This window comes from Sinohyriopsis cumingii, chromosome 18, assembly GCF_028554795.1.
Source record: "Sinohyriopsis cumingii isolate HCF-2022 chromosome 18, ASM2855479v2, whole genome shotgun sequence".
Classification (NCBI taxonomy): domain Eukaryota; kingdom Metazoa; phylum Mollusca; class Bivalvia; order Unionida; family Unionidae; genus Sinohyriopsis; species Sinohyriopsis cumingii.
This window is the reverse complement of record NC_142978.1, coordinates 88385932-88402849: the sequence shown is the minus strand read 5'-3', so window position 1 is coordinate 88402849 and position 16918 is coordinate 88385932. Positions and strand designations below refer to the sequence as shown.

General features: G+C 39.4%; 1 protein-coding gene across 1 annotated transcript in view; it reads left to right on the top strand.

Moving 5' to 3' along the window:
* LOC149777250 (uncharacterized) overlaps positions 1-16918 on the top strand; it is a 50223-nt gene that overhangs the window by 25366 nt on the left and 7939 nt on the right. The window contains exon 2 of the mRNA XM_089941993.1: positions 14783-16134. Coding sequence (XP_089798119.1) covers positions 14968-16134 — 1167 coding nt within the window. The 5' untranslated portion in view covers positions 14783-14967. The remainder of the gene's footprint in view (positions 1-14782; positions 16135-16918) is intronic.

The following is a 16918-nucleotide window of genomic DNA, read 5'->3' as shown; positions in this document are numbered from 1 at the left end:
ACGACTCAGACCGGGTGAATCCATCTTGACGATAAATGGAAAAATAAGTACACTAGACAGCAATTATATATTCATGTCGAATTCGTTTAAAGATTTATATGGTGAATTTAACGTGCAAGCAAATCAGTTCAAGAGGATACAAAAGTCTGTCGCCGATATACAACTCACTACTGCTAGTTTTTTTGGGACCCCGACGGTGACCGAACCAAATCTTGTAGGGATAAAAAATAGTATTTTGGAGTTTACAACGCTGTCGGGCCAATTTACCTCGTTGCGGAAAAATGTTAACAGGATCGATGACAACTTTGATAAATTCCTTGGTAAAAAAAAATGCCAAACCGGATGAGATTACAATAACTATAAATGATATCACTGCGTATGGACAGGAAATAGAAACAATCAAAACTGATGTTGCAACAAACAAAAGGAGTGTAGACGTGCATGAACGGGAAATAGAAATAATCGGCGCTAATGTTGCAACGATCATAAATAATGTAGACTCGCATGGACGGAAAATAGAAACAATCAAAACTGATGTTACAACGATCATAAATAATGTAGACGCGCATACACAGGACATAATGACAATCAGAGCTGATGCTGAAGCGAACAAAGGGGGTGTAGACGCGCATACACAGGAAATAGGGACAATCAAAACTGATATTGAAGCGAACAAAAAAAATATAGACGCGTATTGGCGGGGAATAGGAATAATCAAAACTGATGTTGCAGCGAACAAAAAAGGTATAGACGTGCATACATATGAAATAGGAACAATCAAACTTGATGTTGCAGCGAACAAAAAAAGTATAACCGAGAATACACGGGAAATAGAAACAATCAAAACTAATGTTGCAGCGAACAAGAATAATATAGACGCGAATTTGCTGAGAATAGAAATAATCAGAACTGATGTTGAAGCGATTAAAGACGGACTACCGAGAGTAGCAGAGCAATTCGAAAAAATAAAAACCCGTCATGAGAACATCATCAACACAGTATACACATTTCGGCATGGATCATTTGATTGGACTCCTACACAGAATACAGTAAATATCACCGCAACTGTTAAGGGCATTTATCGATTGACACTGGTTTCAATGATGCAGTTTAATATGTTATCGTCGAGTTCATCCGGGTTTAACAATACAATATCAACAATTATAGACAGGAACGCAACTGAACAGTTTACAATTTATGCCGTTGATAGAAATCTAGCCGGGGCAAACATCACATGGTATGTGGAATTTGTAGCGAATCTAATTAATTAAAAACACTAGCTCTTTTAAAATAAAAATGACCACCAGGGTAATTGAATCAGAGGTATCACCGACGTCACATCAATATCGATTCGATACCGCAAAAGAATTCTCCGCGAACTTGAAAACGCTTTCCGAACAATACCGTGCAAAAATAAAAAAATACCGCCGAAAAATAACCGCCATCGACGCGGTCGTGTACTCGGTGTCAGGTATAGTAGCCGGTACCGGTGTTATTTTATCCACGGTGACCACGATAGCCCCGACCGCTGTTCCAATCGCTATCTCCGCGATGACAACAATTGCTGGAGTCGCCAACGCAATCACTAGGAAGATATCATCGTGTTTTCAGAAAAAACTCAACGAGTATACAGTAAAACATCAAATAGTATCCGACGCGTACTCGAAATTATCCGGGTTGATCTCGTTGTCGATTGATAATTTGTTCGTATCCGATGTTGAATTCTCCACGATGGTCCAGTTGTATAGCTCCGCGATGTCAAAAATCGAGGATTTTCAACTGGAAGCCGGAACCACTTCAATGGGCTCTAGTTATTAATATTAAACACTAAAAACAACGAAAACGAATAATAATAATGTCGCTGGACCCCGAAGGGTTTCAATTACTTCGGCAGATCGCGGAGAATACCACTCCGGTACAAACAAGTATGATATCGATAACGTCAACGAAACCCGAATTCAGTGTGAACTTTCCATCACCGGTTCCAGTAAAGGAAATAGCGCTGGCAAAATTGCGAGTATATCACAGTTGGCCTAATATCCGAGCGGACGCATTTAACGGACAACAACCTAATAACTCGCTGGTTTTTGCATGGACAAATAAACCCGATGGAACCCCAGACTGGAAGGAGGTTACAATACCAACTGGGTCATACCAAATAGAACAAATCAATAAAGAATTTCAGCGCAGGATAAAATCGATCACAGGAAAAGAATCAAAAATCGCTATTACGGTTCATGAACCGACGTTATCGTCGACGATTGAAATAAGCACACCGGGGTATATGGTTGATATCTATAACAGTTCAATAAGAACCATACTAGGATGGCCTGAGAATCCACCTCGTGAAATCGCCGCAGACTTGCACACGAATGAGCAATCGTATCATGAGATTAATCCCAATTATCGAATTGATTTGTCTATTATAAAAAGCGCGTTATTACCCAGCTGGTTTATATTTCAAGACAGGAATACCATACAATGGTATTTTCCGTATAAGGAAACTCCTAAATTGTCCGCCGCGGCCACAGTTAGTTTAAATGATATCAATAATTTTTTTATCGAGATTAATCGTAATTACCAATCACAACTAGAACAGCTACGAAAAACAAAAGCACGAAAACACGTTGAGGTGTTAAATCAATTTATATCAGACATGGAATATATCAATGAACGAATCGTTAAAACAATATCCGATAGCAGCGATGATAATAAACAAAAATTCCTAACCGAGTATAATATCGCAGAAGCCGATTTACCCGATTTTAGGTTTCCAGGAGACAACGCGCCAGAACTAAGAAAGTCTCTTAATGATTTTCTCAATCCATCAACTTATATCCTCAGACACGATAACGGAGAGGATGGTAGGCATATTGCTCCGTACAACGTAAATATCGCATCGGTGATAGCAATCAATCTAGTGTGTGATGCTATCGAAGGGAGTTACCAGGTAGATACCAAGCAATCAAATCAGGCTCAACAGGGGTATATCCTTTATTCATTTTCACCAACAGCCCCTCCGGGATTTTTAATCGTTGAGAGTCCGATTAATCCGGTCTATATGCGATGCCATAATCGGTTTTTAACGAGAATTAATTTCAGACTTACCGATCAGTCAAATAACCTAATTGATCTGCAAGAGGAGGAGTTAGTGATCACTCTGTTTGTAAGATCATAAAGACCCTCATTGTAAATAACTCCTTAGCAGCAGAGGGGGCAATGACATCGACGCGGTCGTCGATGTGCTTACCGGACGCTGACGACGCTGGGGATCGGCGCGCAGAAGGTGTTAATTAAACCAAATGACGATTGGACGATCCCCCGACGACGACGTCGTTTTTTTACCAGGCGCTGACGACGCTAGATCGTTGAGTTGCAGAAAGTAATAATTAAGCCAAATGACGATTGGACAAAATGTCGGATTCGCCCCCTCTGCTGCTAGGACTGGAGTAGAATATGTATTTGTGGTGCTCAGCCTGGGAGGTGCCAGAATTAAGTTGGTGCACCTGAAGTTCCGGAAAAAGCTCTTTTCGTTGCTAAATAGATCTTTAGGAAAGAGACTATTCAAGTTGCCAATTCGTATGTATGCGGATTAGTGTGATTATAAACACTCACTCCTTTCCTGATATGTGTGTATGTTTGTATCAGTCCGCGTACGTTGTGTGTGTGTGTGTGTTTATGTATGTGTGTGTTTGTGTTTGTATCAGTCAGCGTACGTTTGTGTGGATATTAGATATTGTGTTTGCATGAGTTTGCGTACGTTTGTGTGGATATTAGATACTCTGTTTGTATGAGTTCGCGTATGTTTGTGCGGATAGTAGATTTGGGGTTTGAATATGCTTGCGTACGTTTGTATTGATATTATATTTAGGGTTTGTTTTTTCCTCTTCCCGTGTGTGGAGAGTAGATTTGGGGTTTGTTTTTTCCTCTTCCCTTGTGTGGACAGTAGAGTGTGTGTTCGTGAGTTCGCGTACGTTTGTTTGGATGGTAGATAATGTTATTTTATTCCCTTCCCTCATATGTGGATAGTAGATAATATGTAAAGTGAGTGTAAGGGATGTTTTCCTTCACGTCCATGCTTGAAGCATATAAAGTCAAGCGCTCGTGATTCAAGCCATTATACACAGAATAAAACGAAGAAGATGGCCAGCAACATGGAGAAGATGATGAAATTATAGGAGGTTCTAGATACGCTTGGGATGTTGAAGGAAATGTTGGTGAACTTTGAATATGGGTGTTATAGTATACATCGTGTGAAGATGGAGTTAAAAAATCTCAAGAAAGGCGAAGTAGTAGTAAAGGAACTGATTAAAAAGGAAAAGGAGGATAAGTAAGATATGTTGGAGAAAGAACAGATGAATGCATGGAATGCTAAGATAGGAAAAGTAGAGCCAAATGAAAAGGGAAGGAAGATGAGATAGAAGAAGGAGAAAGAGGAACAGGAGGAAAAGGAGAAAAAAGAATAAGAATGTGATGAGGAAGATAAGGTGTTGGTGGAGAAATATAAGACATTAGAAAGAAAGAAGAAAACCAAAGGCTCCTTTCAGGGTCACTAATATGCCTAGAAAAGATATTTATTCTCTTTGCCTAAAATATTTTAGTCGACTTTATATTTTAGCTTTGCCTCGAAATTTGTTTTACTCTCTTGCCTAAATTGTTTTTAATCGTTTTCATTGTTTAGGTATACTAGTTTGATGTTCATGAATCCATGTAAGTATGTTGTATGTGTTATATATGTCTTTGTCCCGCCAGTCCCGTCCCGCCAAGCGTTCTAGGTTGTTTCCCGCTGTTTGGTCCGATTAAAGTCAGCCCCTTGCAACATTGTTACTAATTTCCAGTACCGTGACGTCATCTCATCCGTTCCATTCCTAGTATCCCTTTAAAACAACCCAACTTTCCCTTGTCCGTATAAAGTCCCAATATTCCCCATGTTCAATTCCCATTGTCAGATATACAGTCCCAATATTCCATGCTCAATTCCGAGTGTCTGTATACCGTCCCAATGGGGTCTGCAAAATTTGTCCGTAAACCATCCCAGGTGGGTCTTGTAATGTATTTTCCTATTGTCCGTAAACCGTTCCCATTTACTACTACCTTCATAAATGCGTAACACTTAAAACTACTTTCATATTTAATGGAATATAAATTTTTGACCTTTCATTTAAATTTACTGAATTTATAACGAACTGAAATACATTCATGGAACCTTCCCTTACTCCCGATTTACCGGCTTGACTGTTGTTTTTGCCCCCCATCCCTCAATTTCGATTCAATTTGGATTATTCATTTAAGTAAATATGGTACACCATTCAGTTTCTTAGTGACACTACTTGGCGCCTGACTGATACCTGGAAGGAAAGAAGTACCCACCATGAAATGACTCATCTCGTAGTAAATAGGGTTTTGAATGATTGTATGATTATGATACACACTCAGCTGGGTGTTAATTTTTCATTTACTATAATGTGCGCATAAAATAATAATGATTATGCAGTCATCTTCAGGTATACTCATGCAGGTAAAATTTACCAATGTAAATCTGTACACACTAATATTAATGAGCGTACAACTCCAGGTAACTTGCTTAGGTACAACGCAATGTTTTTCATTGACTGGAAATTTATATCATTAGTTAATCTTATCAGTTTCAACACACCAGATTAATACCCGTTCTTGTGAACAAACTCCAGTCCTGGAGGTCTGTGTTGTAGGCATGTTAAGAATATCCACACTGGAATGGTAGTAAATTGTTGTATTCGGGTTCTCCGCCCACCCACCCAAGGTAACATTAGACGTTATTTACAAATCCAACCATTTCTTCTACTCGTCTGGCTCAAATAAGGGGCGTATTTCATAATACAGTTCGGACACATCTTAACTTTAAAATCACCTAGTTCATAGGAGTCCGCCATTCAAGCGTCTTGTCACGGTGTTGGCTAATTTGTTTCTTGTTTTATTGCACAGTTGATTCATGTTTATTAATCTAAGCGTTCAGTACTAATTTCTAGCTGAAATAATGTAACAGTAATTCGAGTTTGAGGTCCAAATCCTACCCAGTTCAAAACACATCGGGCATGGACACACAGAGTCAATCTGAGACTGTAGAGACACTAATTGTTTTCAATTGACAATTTAGAAGTAGAACCGTCAGCTAAAATGTGTACTGGCTACTTTGTATTGATTCCTTCATGCTGATGTTAACATTGGATGCAGTAACCACGATGTGGTTGGGTTGGGTGTATGGACATTAAAGTCGGCCACAAATCCAGCGCTCATCCTAAAGCTTCGACCTCAGGAGTAAACATGATAGTGGAGACAAGAATATTAGTATGCCAATCACCGCCACAAACATAACTGTAAATGTGTTGTTTTAGCCATCCCCCGTATTTTTGTAGCCTCTGTAATTTTAGCAGAGGGCGTACTGCTGTATACATATATACCTCAACGGAGATTTTATCAGTGTGTATTTAGTTTTCTTCGATGACACGATGACACTAAAGAAGAACTTGAGACGCTCCGAGGGCAATTCTTTGGGGACCACTGCCTTAGTGGAAGGTAATTTACCATCTGCTCACTGAAGGATGGCTTAGGGTGCTCTGGGTGTTCCCATTACTCTGTGTCAAATTCCTTTGCATCCTCAATTTTTCCCAATGTGAGCCTCATTGTGTAAACCCCTAGTTGACGCACATATTCTTTCATCAATGGTGAGGTGCTTGGTCTGGGTGAAACGTTCGCATGATTGAGGCAAATACATGAGGGTTTCAGGTATCAAGAGCATAGACAAAGTGAGATCCCACTGCTGACATTTATGAAGAACTCTATCTTTTACGGGCTGACCTTTTACATCGTCTTTGGATATAATCTTGAAATGCTAGAGCTTTCATAACCCTGCATGAATTTAAGAAGCCGGAAAGCAGCTTCTTTTTTTTTTAAAACTCCATTACATACTATTGTTAAGTTGTATAGAATCGAGTTCAGTTTTTTTTATTTTTGACGGAAACAACTTTATAGAGACATTGTATCTAATGCTGACCTAGTTCCTGACCTTGATTCAGAACCAGTGATAGTATCTAATAAACAACGTTTTAAAGATATTTTTTATTCCTTCTCAGAGTAAGTATCATTAAGTTGAATCATACCATCTCTGGCCTACGTGTCAAATAACATGTATCAATTAGTTTTTTTTCTCCAGAGAATTGACCACATCCGGGCCCATGTTTTGCGTATTAGTCAGACTTATAATTTATGTTATGATAAGAACTAACCAGTCGGGCTCTAAATCACTGACTCTTAACGGTGTAGATGTGACCAGTTTGAATTGAAGTTTTAATTTTTCTTCCAATTATAAAAATTAAAGAATATTTTCCCTGGAAATACAAGTGCTCCTAGAAAAGTGTTGGACAAGGATAGTTATGGAAATTTATACATAATTCATATGGGAATAATATTTTTGTGATTCAACAAAGACATGTTGATACATCAGTACGACGTTGACCACAGCATACGTCATCACCTTCCATTTTCGATTACATCGGGATTCAAACTCAGTTTCATTAGGACTTTTTATTACTAGGACTTTTTTTTAATTCTGTTGTTATTTTTGGATTTGATTTGTAAGACCGTATGTTTTTTTTTCTTCTCTTTTTAACTTGTTTTTCTAGGGAAATACATTATTTTGTACATTTTACAAAACTTGTTATCTTCACCTTTTTTGTTACGTTTTGTAAGGGCCTAAACACATAACAGATGCTAAATGGTATATGAGGCATGCGAGAGTATTTTTGTGGGATTTCTTCTTTCTTAAACTATAAGCTAAAATGGTCGATTGTGATAGCGTGCGTGTGAGATGTTGATTAGAATAGGATGTTGTAATATAACGTGGTGTAATGGATAGTGGTTTGTGATGTAAGGGATTGTATATTTTGTGAGATTTCATCCCCATCTATTACATTCTAATCAAACACATGGCATTTGCATAGTGAGTATGATATGCTGGATAGCATAGTGATGTGATGAATAGTATTTTAGTATGTCTTATTGTGAGATTCCATTCTCTTCGTTCACATTCTAAACTAAACACAAGACGTTTGGGAAAGTGTGTTTAGGGGGTGTTAAATGACATAGTTGATGTAATGGATAGTATTTTTTGTGGTGTAATGGATAGTCTATTTTGTGCAGTTTCATCTTCTTCTTTTATATTCTAAGCTAAAATATGACGTTTGGAGTGTTTGCTGCTTGTGTGCGTGTTTGTATTGATCTTCGTTTGTCCCTGTAAAACTTCCTTTGTCTTATCAAATTCATTTCACCTACCTAACTACATTAATGCGTGTTCAGGCTAGCTACTTGCAATACTGTAACTCAGTAGCCGATCATTTGAGGCCAGACACTGTTGTCATTATTACCCTAATATCTAGTACAGTGACGTCATTGAATCTAGAACTTTGAGACTATAAATATAGACTTAGGTTTTCCCGTAGGAAGTTCCACAGGTTGTAGTATAGCTATACATAGACACAATTGTTTTTAAATAGGCCCAATACATTTTCATTTGACAGTCGATATACATTTAATTTGACCCAATACAGTCCCTATACATTTTCATTTGACCCTATACAGTCCAATCATGTTAATTTCCCGTTTGATCCTACGGTACTACCCCCAACCCCAATTTAACATAGAGGTCTACTTGACCTTATGGTATCCCTTACTACTACTAGCCTAGGTTAAAGTTTATGCCCCTTCTATTTGGTACATCCATTGTGGCTGTTCCTGCCTCATTTCTGAGAGTTTCCTAGTAAGCTGGTCATTTTCGGCATGGTCTATTAGGTCCTTCGTGAACAGCATCGATTGGCTGGCGGTGTAGGCGATGTTGTCGGTGTACAAAACAAGGCCGAGTATGATCGATTTAATCAATGCGCAAGACTTCACTTCTTTGTTATCGCATCACGCCGTTATTGAAAAATGTCCAATTTGTCTTTATGAGCCTCCACCATCTATGAAGACATCAAAGGGGAGAAAGTAAAGCGATGCATCCTGCTCCTGAAGTTCAACTCGACCCTGTTGATTGTGATTGAAGGCTTCGTACGAGTATGGCTGCTGGTCGGGGTGTTGCAGCACAGGGGCACCTGTGTCTGGACAGGGTCATAATCGTTCTGAAAGGGTGCCATTACTCTCGCACTTTGGCTTTTCCTAATAATGGTATAGGTATACGACCTGGATCTATAGCCAAATTTTCGATGAGTGAATCATGGGTTTCAGGCAAGTACACAACCGGTGAGTGGGGAAAGTTTTGTTTGGAAACTTTAATGATGTCTGCACGTGTGTCTACTAGCAAGGTTTCGACCGGGACCATCAGCAACTTGTTGAGTCGCTTGCGCTATCACAGCCTTTTTTCCACCGGCAGCCTCTAGGGTTGGTAGCGCTTCTTTTCTGGCGTCTTACAAGGAATGTCATGGCAGAATCCATATCACGCGAAGATCTGATCCTGGCGTCCGAGACCGCGATAGTGACCACTTTTGAGGTGATTCCACTGACTGCTCTGAGTATGGCATGAAAGAAATCGAGTCCGCGTCCATAGTGCAAACGAATGATTGGTGCGATGATCTGATCCTGGCGGCCGAGACCCCGATAGTGACCACTTTTGAGGTGATTCCACTGACTGCTCTGAGTATTGCATGAAAGAAATCGAGTCCGCTGCCATAGTGCAAACGAATGATTGGTCGCTGACGACTCGTACTCTTAAAATGTTTTGCGTGTCTGCAGGGGATGCTGTCTCGGTATGCAGATGGCTACTGTCTAATGCGCCTCGTTACACTCTAATATAATTAGGTTGTTAAAGCGGAAAACGGTTTCGGACGTAAATGTCAATAGTAATTGTCTCGTGGAGGTGAAGCACGTGGCCAGTCAACATGAAGCACAGATTATTGATGCTGTGACTTTTTGTTGGGCACGTTGACACGGAGAGGCTGTGCGAGTTACAAGAGCTGTCTTTTGCTCGACGTAAAGATACAGAGTCAGGAGTAGTTTTGTCTTTGTTGCTTGAGACTACGTATGAACCACTCACGGCGTTGCATGCGATACATAAACTAATCGCAGTGGTGATCCGTACTATGCCGTTGGCGCAGTGATGAAGAATGAGGTGTGCGGTATCAATCATGACAGTCCACAACAACAACTGTCACAGGCCTGAATTTGGTTTGTGATGTCGACATTTCAGACTCATCTCTATCACTGCAAAACGTTTTGGCTCATTGGCAACAGGGCTAATATTTGTGCCTTTGCTTCTCTGGACTGTAATCTGCCACTTGATGTCCTGGTTAATGGAGTTTATTTCATAGGAAGCTGCTAATGTATTCTACTCTCTTCCAGGTGGCACCACAGTAGGAGAAAAACAGAAAGCTATTCTTGTCTGAAAGGCTGTCGTAAAGACTGGAGCGGAAGTTGGGACAGCTTTAGCAGACTCTAATAGTCGCGAGCAGAACGTTGAAGTTGCGTCAAACGCCTAATTCATTGAGCTCACTGACATCTTTTGTGCATGTCAGGGGGTAGTATCTTCTTTAAGAGCCCGCATGCGTTAAGCTTCATCACCACTCTAATTTAGTTTTTTCACAACTTTGCTGGTGTTGATCGCAATGATTCGTAAACCACACCGTGGAACTCACCAATTAATGTTTGAATTGTATCCTGTTTGTCCCTTCAGCAGATCATCGTGATAGCATTACTACCAGCTCCACCTTTCCGTTTAGTATTTACACTGCTCACGTTCTGTCGATTGGTGTTGGTACCCACAAATGACAGACCACGGTGTGCTGCTTCTGAGCTGGCCTGCTCTTTAGTCGTGAGCTTTTCCATAAACTGGCCGAAATTCTGAACCTATACCGAGGCAGTATAGCAGGTCGAAGACGTTAATGTATTGTCGCAAAAATTATTTGTTGGTTTTTATATGTTGTGGTTAAATACCATGAGGTTCGAGTATTTTATTCAGTGTCAGTGGTTCTTTCCACGTTCACTTTCGTTGCCTGCGAACTGAAACAGTTAGGATGTGCGTATTTTTGTCTTAAGATCATCAATATTTTCCGGCATGATTACGCTGCGGATTGGAACCGGAACAGTTGGTTTTACCTTCCTGCTAGGAGTCAGAACTGAGGATTAATCCATGCGACTGAGAGATGGAACTGGTGTAACAACCCTGTGCCTAGGAAATTGCACCTACCGTTGTTCATCCTCACTCACCTGTATCTCATTTCCTCTCCTAGTTAGTTTGTCACATGGAGGCAATGTTTCCGATTTCTCTGGGGAAGACATTACCTAATTTGCATACTCTGGCAACCATAATCCACCAAAACAAAATTTATTACGCGTTCGTATACGACAAATAACATTGTCATATTGCTTTTTGCCTTTGCTTTGTATCTCTTCACGTCCATTGCCAATGTGAGAACCCCATCCCTTGAAGATCTGATGAGCAAGTCTAACACAAGCCCAACATTTCCAGCATATGAAATTCGAAATCCCACCCTTCTTCTGCTCTTTGCGCTCGAAATGGAAGCATTTACTCTCTTAGCTATTCAAACATACCTCTTTACTTTCCAGTCTGAGCCAGGTGCACCTATTTATATGCTAACGAACAATATTGTCCGACTATATCGACTGCCATTTCGCTTATATTTATTTCACTAACAAATTCGGTATCCCCCATACAAATTTACACTCTTAAATCTTTTCGCCCATACTAATACAAAATATTGAAAATAATAACAAAATTGTCAGAAAGACAGCCTTCTGAGTCGAATCATATTCTACCCCACATCCAGTGGATGATATAGTTTTTAATAACAGCCGGACATAAAACATGTATTCAATGTGATCCGCAGAAGCTGAAAGGACTACGAAATCCGACAGACAATCAATGACTAAGTGTAGGAGTGCAGGAGTGTAGGACACATAACCCAAACGGATTATAAAAAGTGCATCGCATTGCTATCTTATCAGGCAACAAATAACGGCAACAGCAGATTAATTTGATGTTTTTATATACAAGCTGCTTAATGAGGAACAGCCACCTCTCGAGCGTTAGACAACGTATCCATCCAACTTAATTCAATTTGACAGACAATGCACTGCTTATGACGAACCTCCTTGCAGGCTTAGTCTCTTCCTGGGGCTTATAATTCGTACTTTTTCACGTAATCAATTATAATCGAAGTGTAGTCTTTTGCCAAAAGCGGCAGTGAGGGCTGGCCGCATCCTCTGTCTGACATGTGAAGGCTGTTTTAACAGCATTGATGACACGCGAATATACGTTCCTTTTGATCGGAACGGCTTCTTTGGCAAGTTTTGTGGCGTTGCTACCTCGTCAATGGCTTGAATAAAATCGCCCAGTTCGTTACCACAGTGTACACGATGAACCGGCCGCCAAGAGCCGATTACTCGTAAGCGTACAATTCGTTGTGGGGATTTCATTGCTTACTGCGGCTTTCGTCGAGAACGATAATTGTGAGCTTGCAAGCATTTTAGACTCTAATACATCTAAAACAAAAAACAACGGCAATGGTCTCATTGGTGAGGTTGAGCAAGCAGCCATTCTGATCAGGTAACGTAAGGTTCAGTTTAGTGATGCATACACATTTACTAGCGGATAATTGCTATGCTAATTGTCTGAAATAAAGTATAGAGAACATAGCCATTGCTGGCTTTATCATGGATGCTCGCGTTCACGTCGGAGCCACAAACAGCATCACATGGAATATACACATATGTTGTGGTGGTGATATGCACTATGACAGACGCGACATTGTATCCTAACCAATTATGACGTTAGTGAGTCTACTGATGCCGGCCATTCAAACATCTGTCACAGGTTTGAATCTGTGATGTCGACCCTGTAGAATCCGCAGCTGATGCATCTGCTGAAATGGTTCACTTATTAGCAAGAATGCCGATTTCTGTACGGTTGCCTTCAGGGCTGCAATCTGCCGTTGAATTTCCTGGTTAATGTCATTGATTTCATTGCGTCCCGTTATTAGTTTTACGGTATTCTAGGTGGTGCCACAATATAGGTGAGTAAGGAAGTTTCTGTTGGCCAACTGGCCGCCCAAAGACAGGGACCACTCACACGTTTTTTGAAATCTGCATCATACTATACGGAAAGAGCATTTGTCAATGGATGTTTGGAAGACGTGGATGCCCTTGCTTGGCTTCTGTAAGGACACATGCGGGTTATTTGCGGATATACCGTGGCAGTCTTCCATGAGGTCGGCCAAGCTTCAGACAAGGAGACATCGTCACTTACGTGTTGTTTTTTGTTTTGTTGTTCTGTTGCACCATGCGGCTGTTATCAGTTATTCAAATAGAGTGACTTCTTCGCTTGCGCAATTAGTATATGCCGGAATAGTTGAGGTTGTCTAGTTGTTGACTGTATTTACATGGTCGATAAGTGTATTCTGTAGTTGGTTAAAAAGCCAATAAAATGTCCTGTTTAAAGCAGCGATTGCTATTATTTATCACATTGATTGCCGTAAGTGGTACTATATAATCTGGAGTTGGGATGTGGTTTTTCTCTCTTCATGAAATGGTTGTAGCCGAGATAATCTAAGATCTAGCACTTTGAACACAACACCCATTTTCATCCCTTACGGATATACGCTTCAGTTCGCCGTTGAATTGTAGCATATGATTTATATAACAGTATTTTCATCTCGGCTGTGTACAGAATGGTTATTTCCTCGTTTCGAAAATGGGATAACACTTTAATTCTGTCTTCTTTTCTATAGTGCAGCTCCTTACAGCTTTTAGGTCATCAGAACGTATCCCTTTACACAACATTTATAAGTCTATTATACCAGTTTATTTACTTTAAGAAATACCAAAGATTCGGATTCTAGGTAGTATTTTGGGGCACTTTAACAACACAGTATTTTACAATCTCATGTTCTGGTTATCCTAGTTCAACGATAGTTGGATGGATATGTTGTCTAATGCTCGAGAGGTGGCTGTTCCTCAATAGGGAGCTTGTATATACAAACATCAAAGTTATTCGCTGTTGTCGTAGAAACAGGTCGCTCGGTATTCGTTGCCTGATAAGATAGCAGTGTAGTCATTTTGGGATATGTGCCCCCACTCCTGCATCCAAGAAATTTGTTTAGTCCTTGAGGGAATGTATAATCCAATGTCTTCATTATATCACCTCAATCCATCCTTCTAAATGGAGTTTTTTTTTGTTTTGTATTTTACAGAAAACGTTTTGAAAAGGTCTTTTTGTACCGTTCTCTACTTCCTTAACGCATTCTCTTATTACTTGGTATATTGTAATCACCATGACTTGCATTTATGCTGGTACCGCACTTCCAGCATGGTTAAAACAATATATTGTTCTAAACGATATGGCAACTACACCATTATACATATCCATGCAGTATTTCCACAACTTTTGTACCTGTTTAAGCCAAGCAAACTTGTTTTTGCCGTGCACCATGTCTGAAAGCATACCTACAAACATTAAGCATTATAACAAATGATTTGCATTTCTTTTATATACAAAAACAGCGCATAGAACTCCAGTTCCAATTTTCTCAAAGTATAAAAGCTCAATTGTGAGTTGGTCTCAAAGGGTGGTGGTGTATCCGTGCGTTTTTCCTCAAGTTTCTTCATCCACCCTTCTGCCCCATCCAACCAGTAAAAAACGTTCCACCATGTCTCCAGCAGATCTACAGTCGTTCCGACGGGATCTCAACAATCTGATTTCTTTTGCATCCTATCTTACATTATTATATCATCGTTTCAGATTGTAACGCTTGAAGAAAACCTCAGTGCTATACCTTGGGACAAATCTCTCACGCATATTCAACAGGACAACAAGATTATACTCTGACATGAACGTTAGTAGACATTTATTGTAATCTTCATTCATAAATAAGGTAAACATTTAAGTGGTTCATTAGACACAGACATACAGTGTGAAACAGAGTTATGGAACAGTGTCTAGGCTGTGGATTATTTTTCAAAAGACTGTCATCTCACATCAACCATTGTAAAGGGCCAGGGGATCATAACAAAGCATCAGTATCAACAGACATAAACAGCAAGGAAAAAAGCGAAACAGGTAAAATATGCCCAAAATGTCAACAAAGTTTCAAGCGTTTGGCATTGCATATCCCTCACTGTGAAGGAACATTCATTGGAGAAGTATCCAAGTTACATACAGAATCCCATGAAAAAGGAGCATCGCATGAAGAAACGTGTCAAAGATGTCGAGGCACTTTCAAGCGTCTGGCATCACATCTCCCTCACTGTAAAGAAAGCTTCAGTGCAGACGTAGCTCTGATTCATGCAGAAATTCAACAAAAAGGAGCATCCCGTGAAGAAACGTGTCCAAAATGTTATAAAAGTTTTACAAACCTTGCATCTCATTCTTCCCATTGTAAGGGAGTGCCGAAAGAAGAATCTTTCTCGAAACGTGACGATCGCTTGCAACATGAATCATCCAGTAAGTCTAGTCCCGACGTGGAAACTCGCCCTAAAAGTTACCATAGCTTGAAGCATCTCTCCTCGGATCTCCCGCGCTGTGAAGGGAAATATAGGAATCAAAAATGCTCTATACGCAATACAATGTTTGAAAATCTAAACTCCCATCTCCCACATTTTCAAGGAATTCATGAAGAAGAAATAAATTCAAGATGTGAAGAAGGGGTCGAGGAAGACAAAACATGTCCAATGTGTGGTCAATATTTCAAAAACATCACCTCACACTTTCCATACTGCGAAATGAAATCCAGCGAAGAAACTTGTCCGAAATGTGATCAGAGTTTCAAACGTCTGGCTTCACATCCCCCTTATTGTAAAGGAAAGGAAGACGAGGAAACCTGTCATCTATGCAATAAAACTTATAAAAACCTTGCATCCCATCTTTCACACTGTGAAGGGAAACTCCAAGAGGAAAAGTGTCCAAAAAATCGGCTTAATTCTAAATCTACTAAATCACAACTTAAAGAAATGCATAATACAAAGAGTGTATGCGAGTCGGAGATTGACGTCATTAATGATCTAAGGGAATTATTTCTCCAGGAGCTTAACGATTGCGGAACTCCATTCCAATGGTCAATATTTAGCACAGGTTCCTATTATGACAGGACTAAGGTATCTACTACTACTACTACTACAACTATTACTGTCGCTACTACTATTCTTACTACCATTACTAACACTATTACTACTAATAAAAGGACACCTACTACTGCTTTTAATACTACTATATTACCACTACTACTACTATTACTACTAATACAACAACTGCTACTATTACTATTACTAATACTGTTAATACTGCTACTACTACTACTGTTAATAATACTAATATTATTATTACTGTTAATACAACAACTACTACTACTATTACTACTAATGCTGCTACTACTATTACTGCTGCTACTACTACATTTACCACTACTAATATTAGTATTACTACTAATACAACTACTACTACTATTACTGCTACTATCACAATTACTACAACTACTATTACTGCTAGTACAACTACTACTACTGTTACTAATAAAACTATTAGTATTATTACTAATACAACAATTACTACTACTATTACTACGAATACTGATATTACTACTGCTATTATTGTTATTAATATTGCTAGCACTATTGCTGCTACTACTGCTATGATTAATACTGCTACTACTATTACAACTACTATTACAACTGCTATTCATACTAATAATAATAATATAGCTACTACTACTATTACAACTACTAATATCACTACTACTATTAGTACTACTTCTGCTATTGCTACTACTACTGTAGTTACTACTACTACTGTCACTATTACTACTAATGAAACAACTACTGCTACTACTGTTACTACTACCACTATTATTAATTTTTACTACTGTTACTATTGCTACTATTA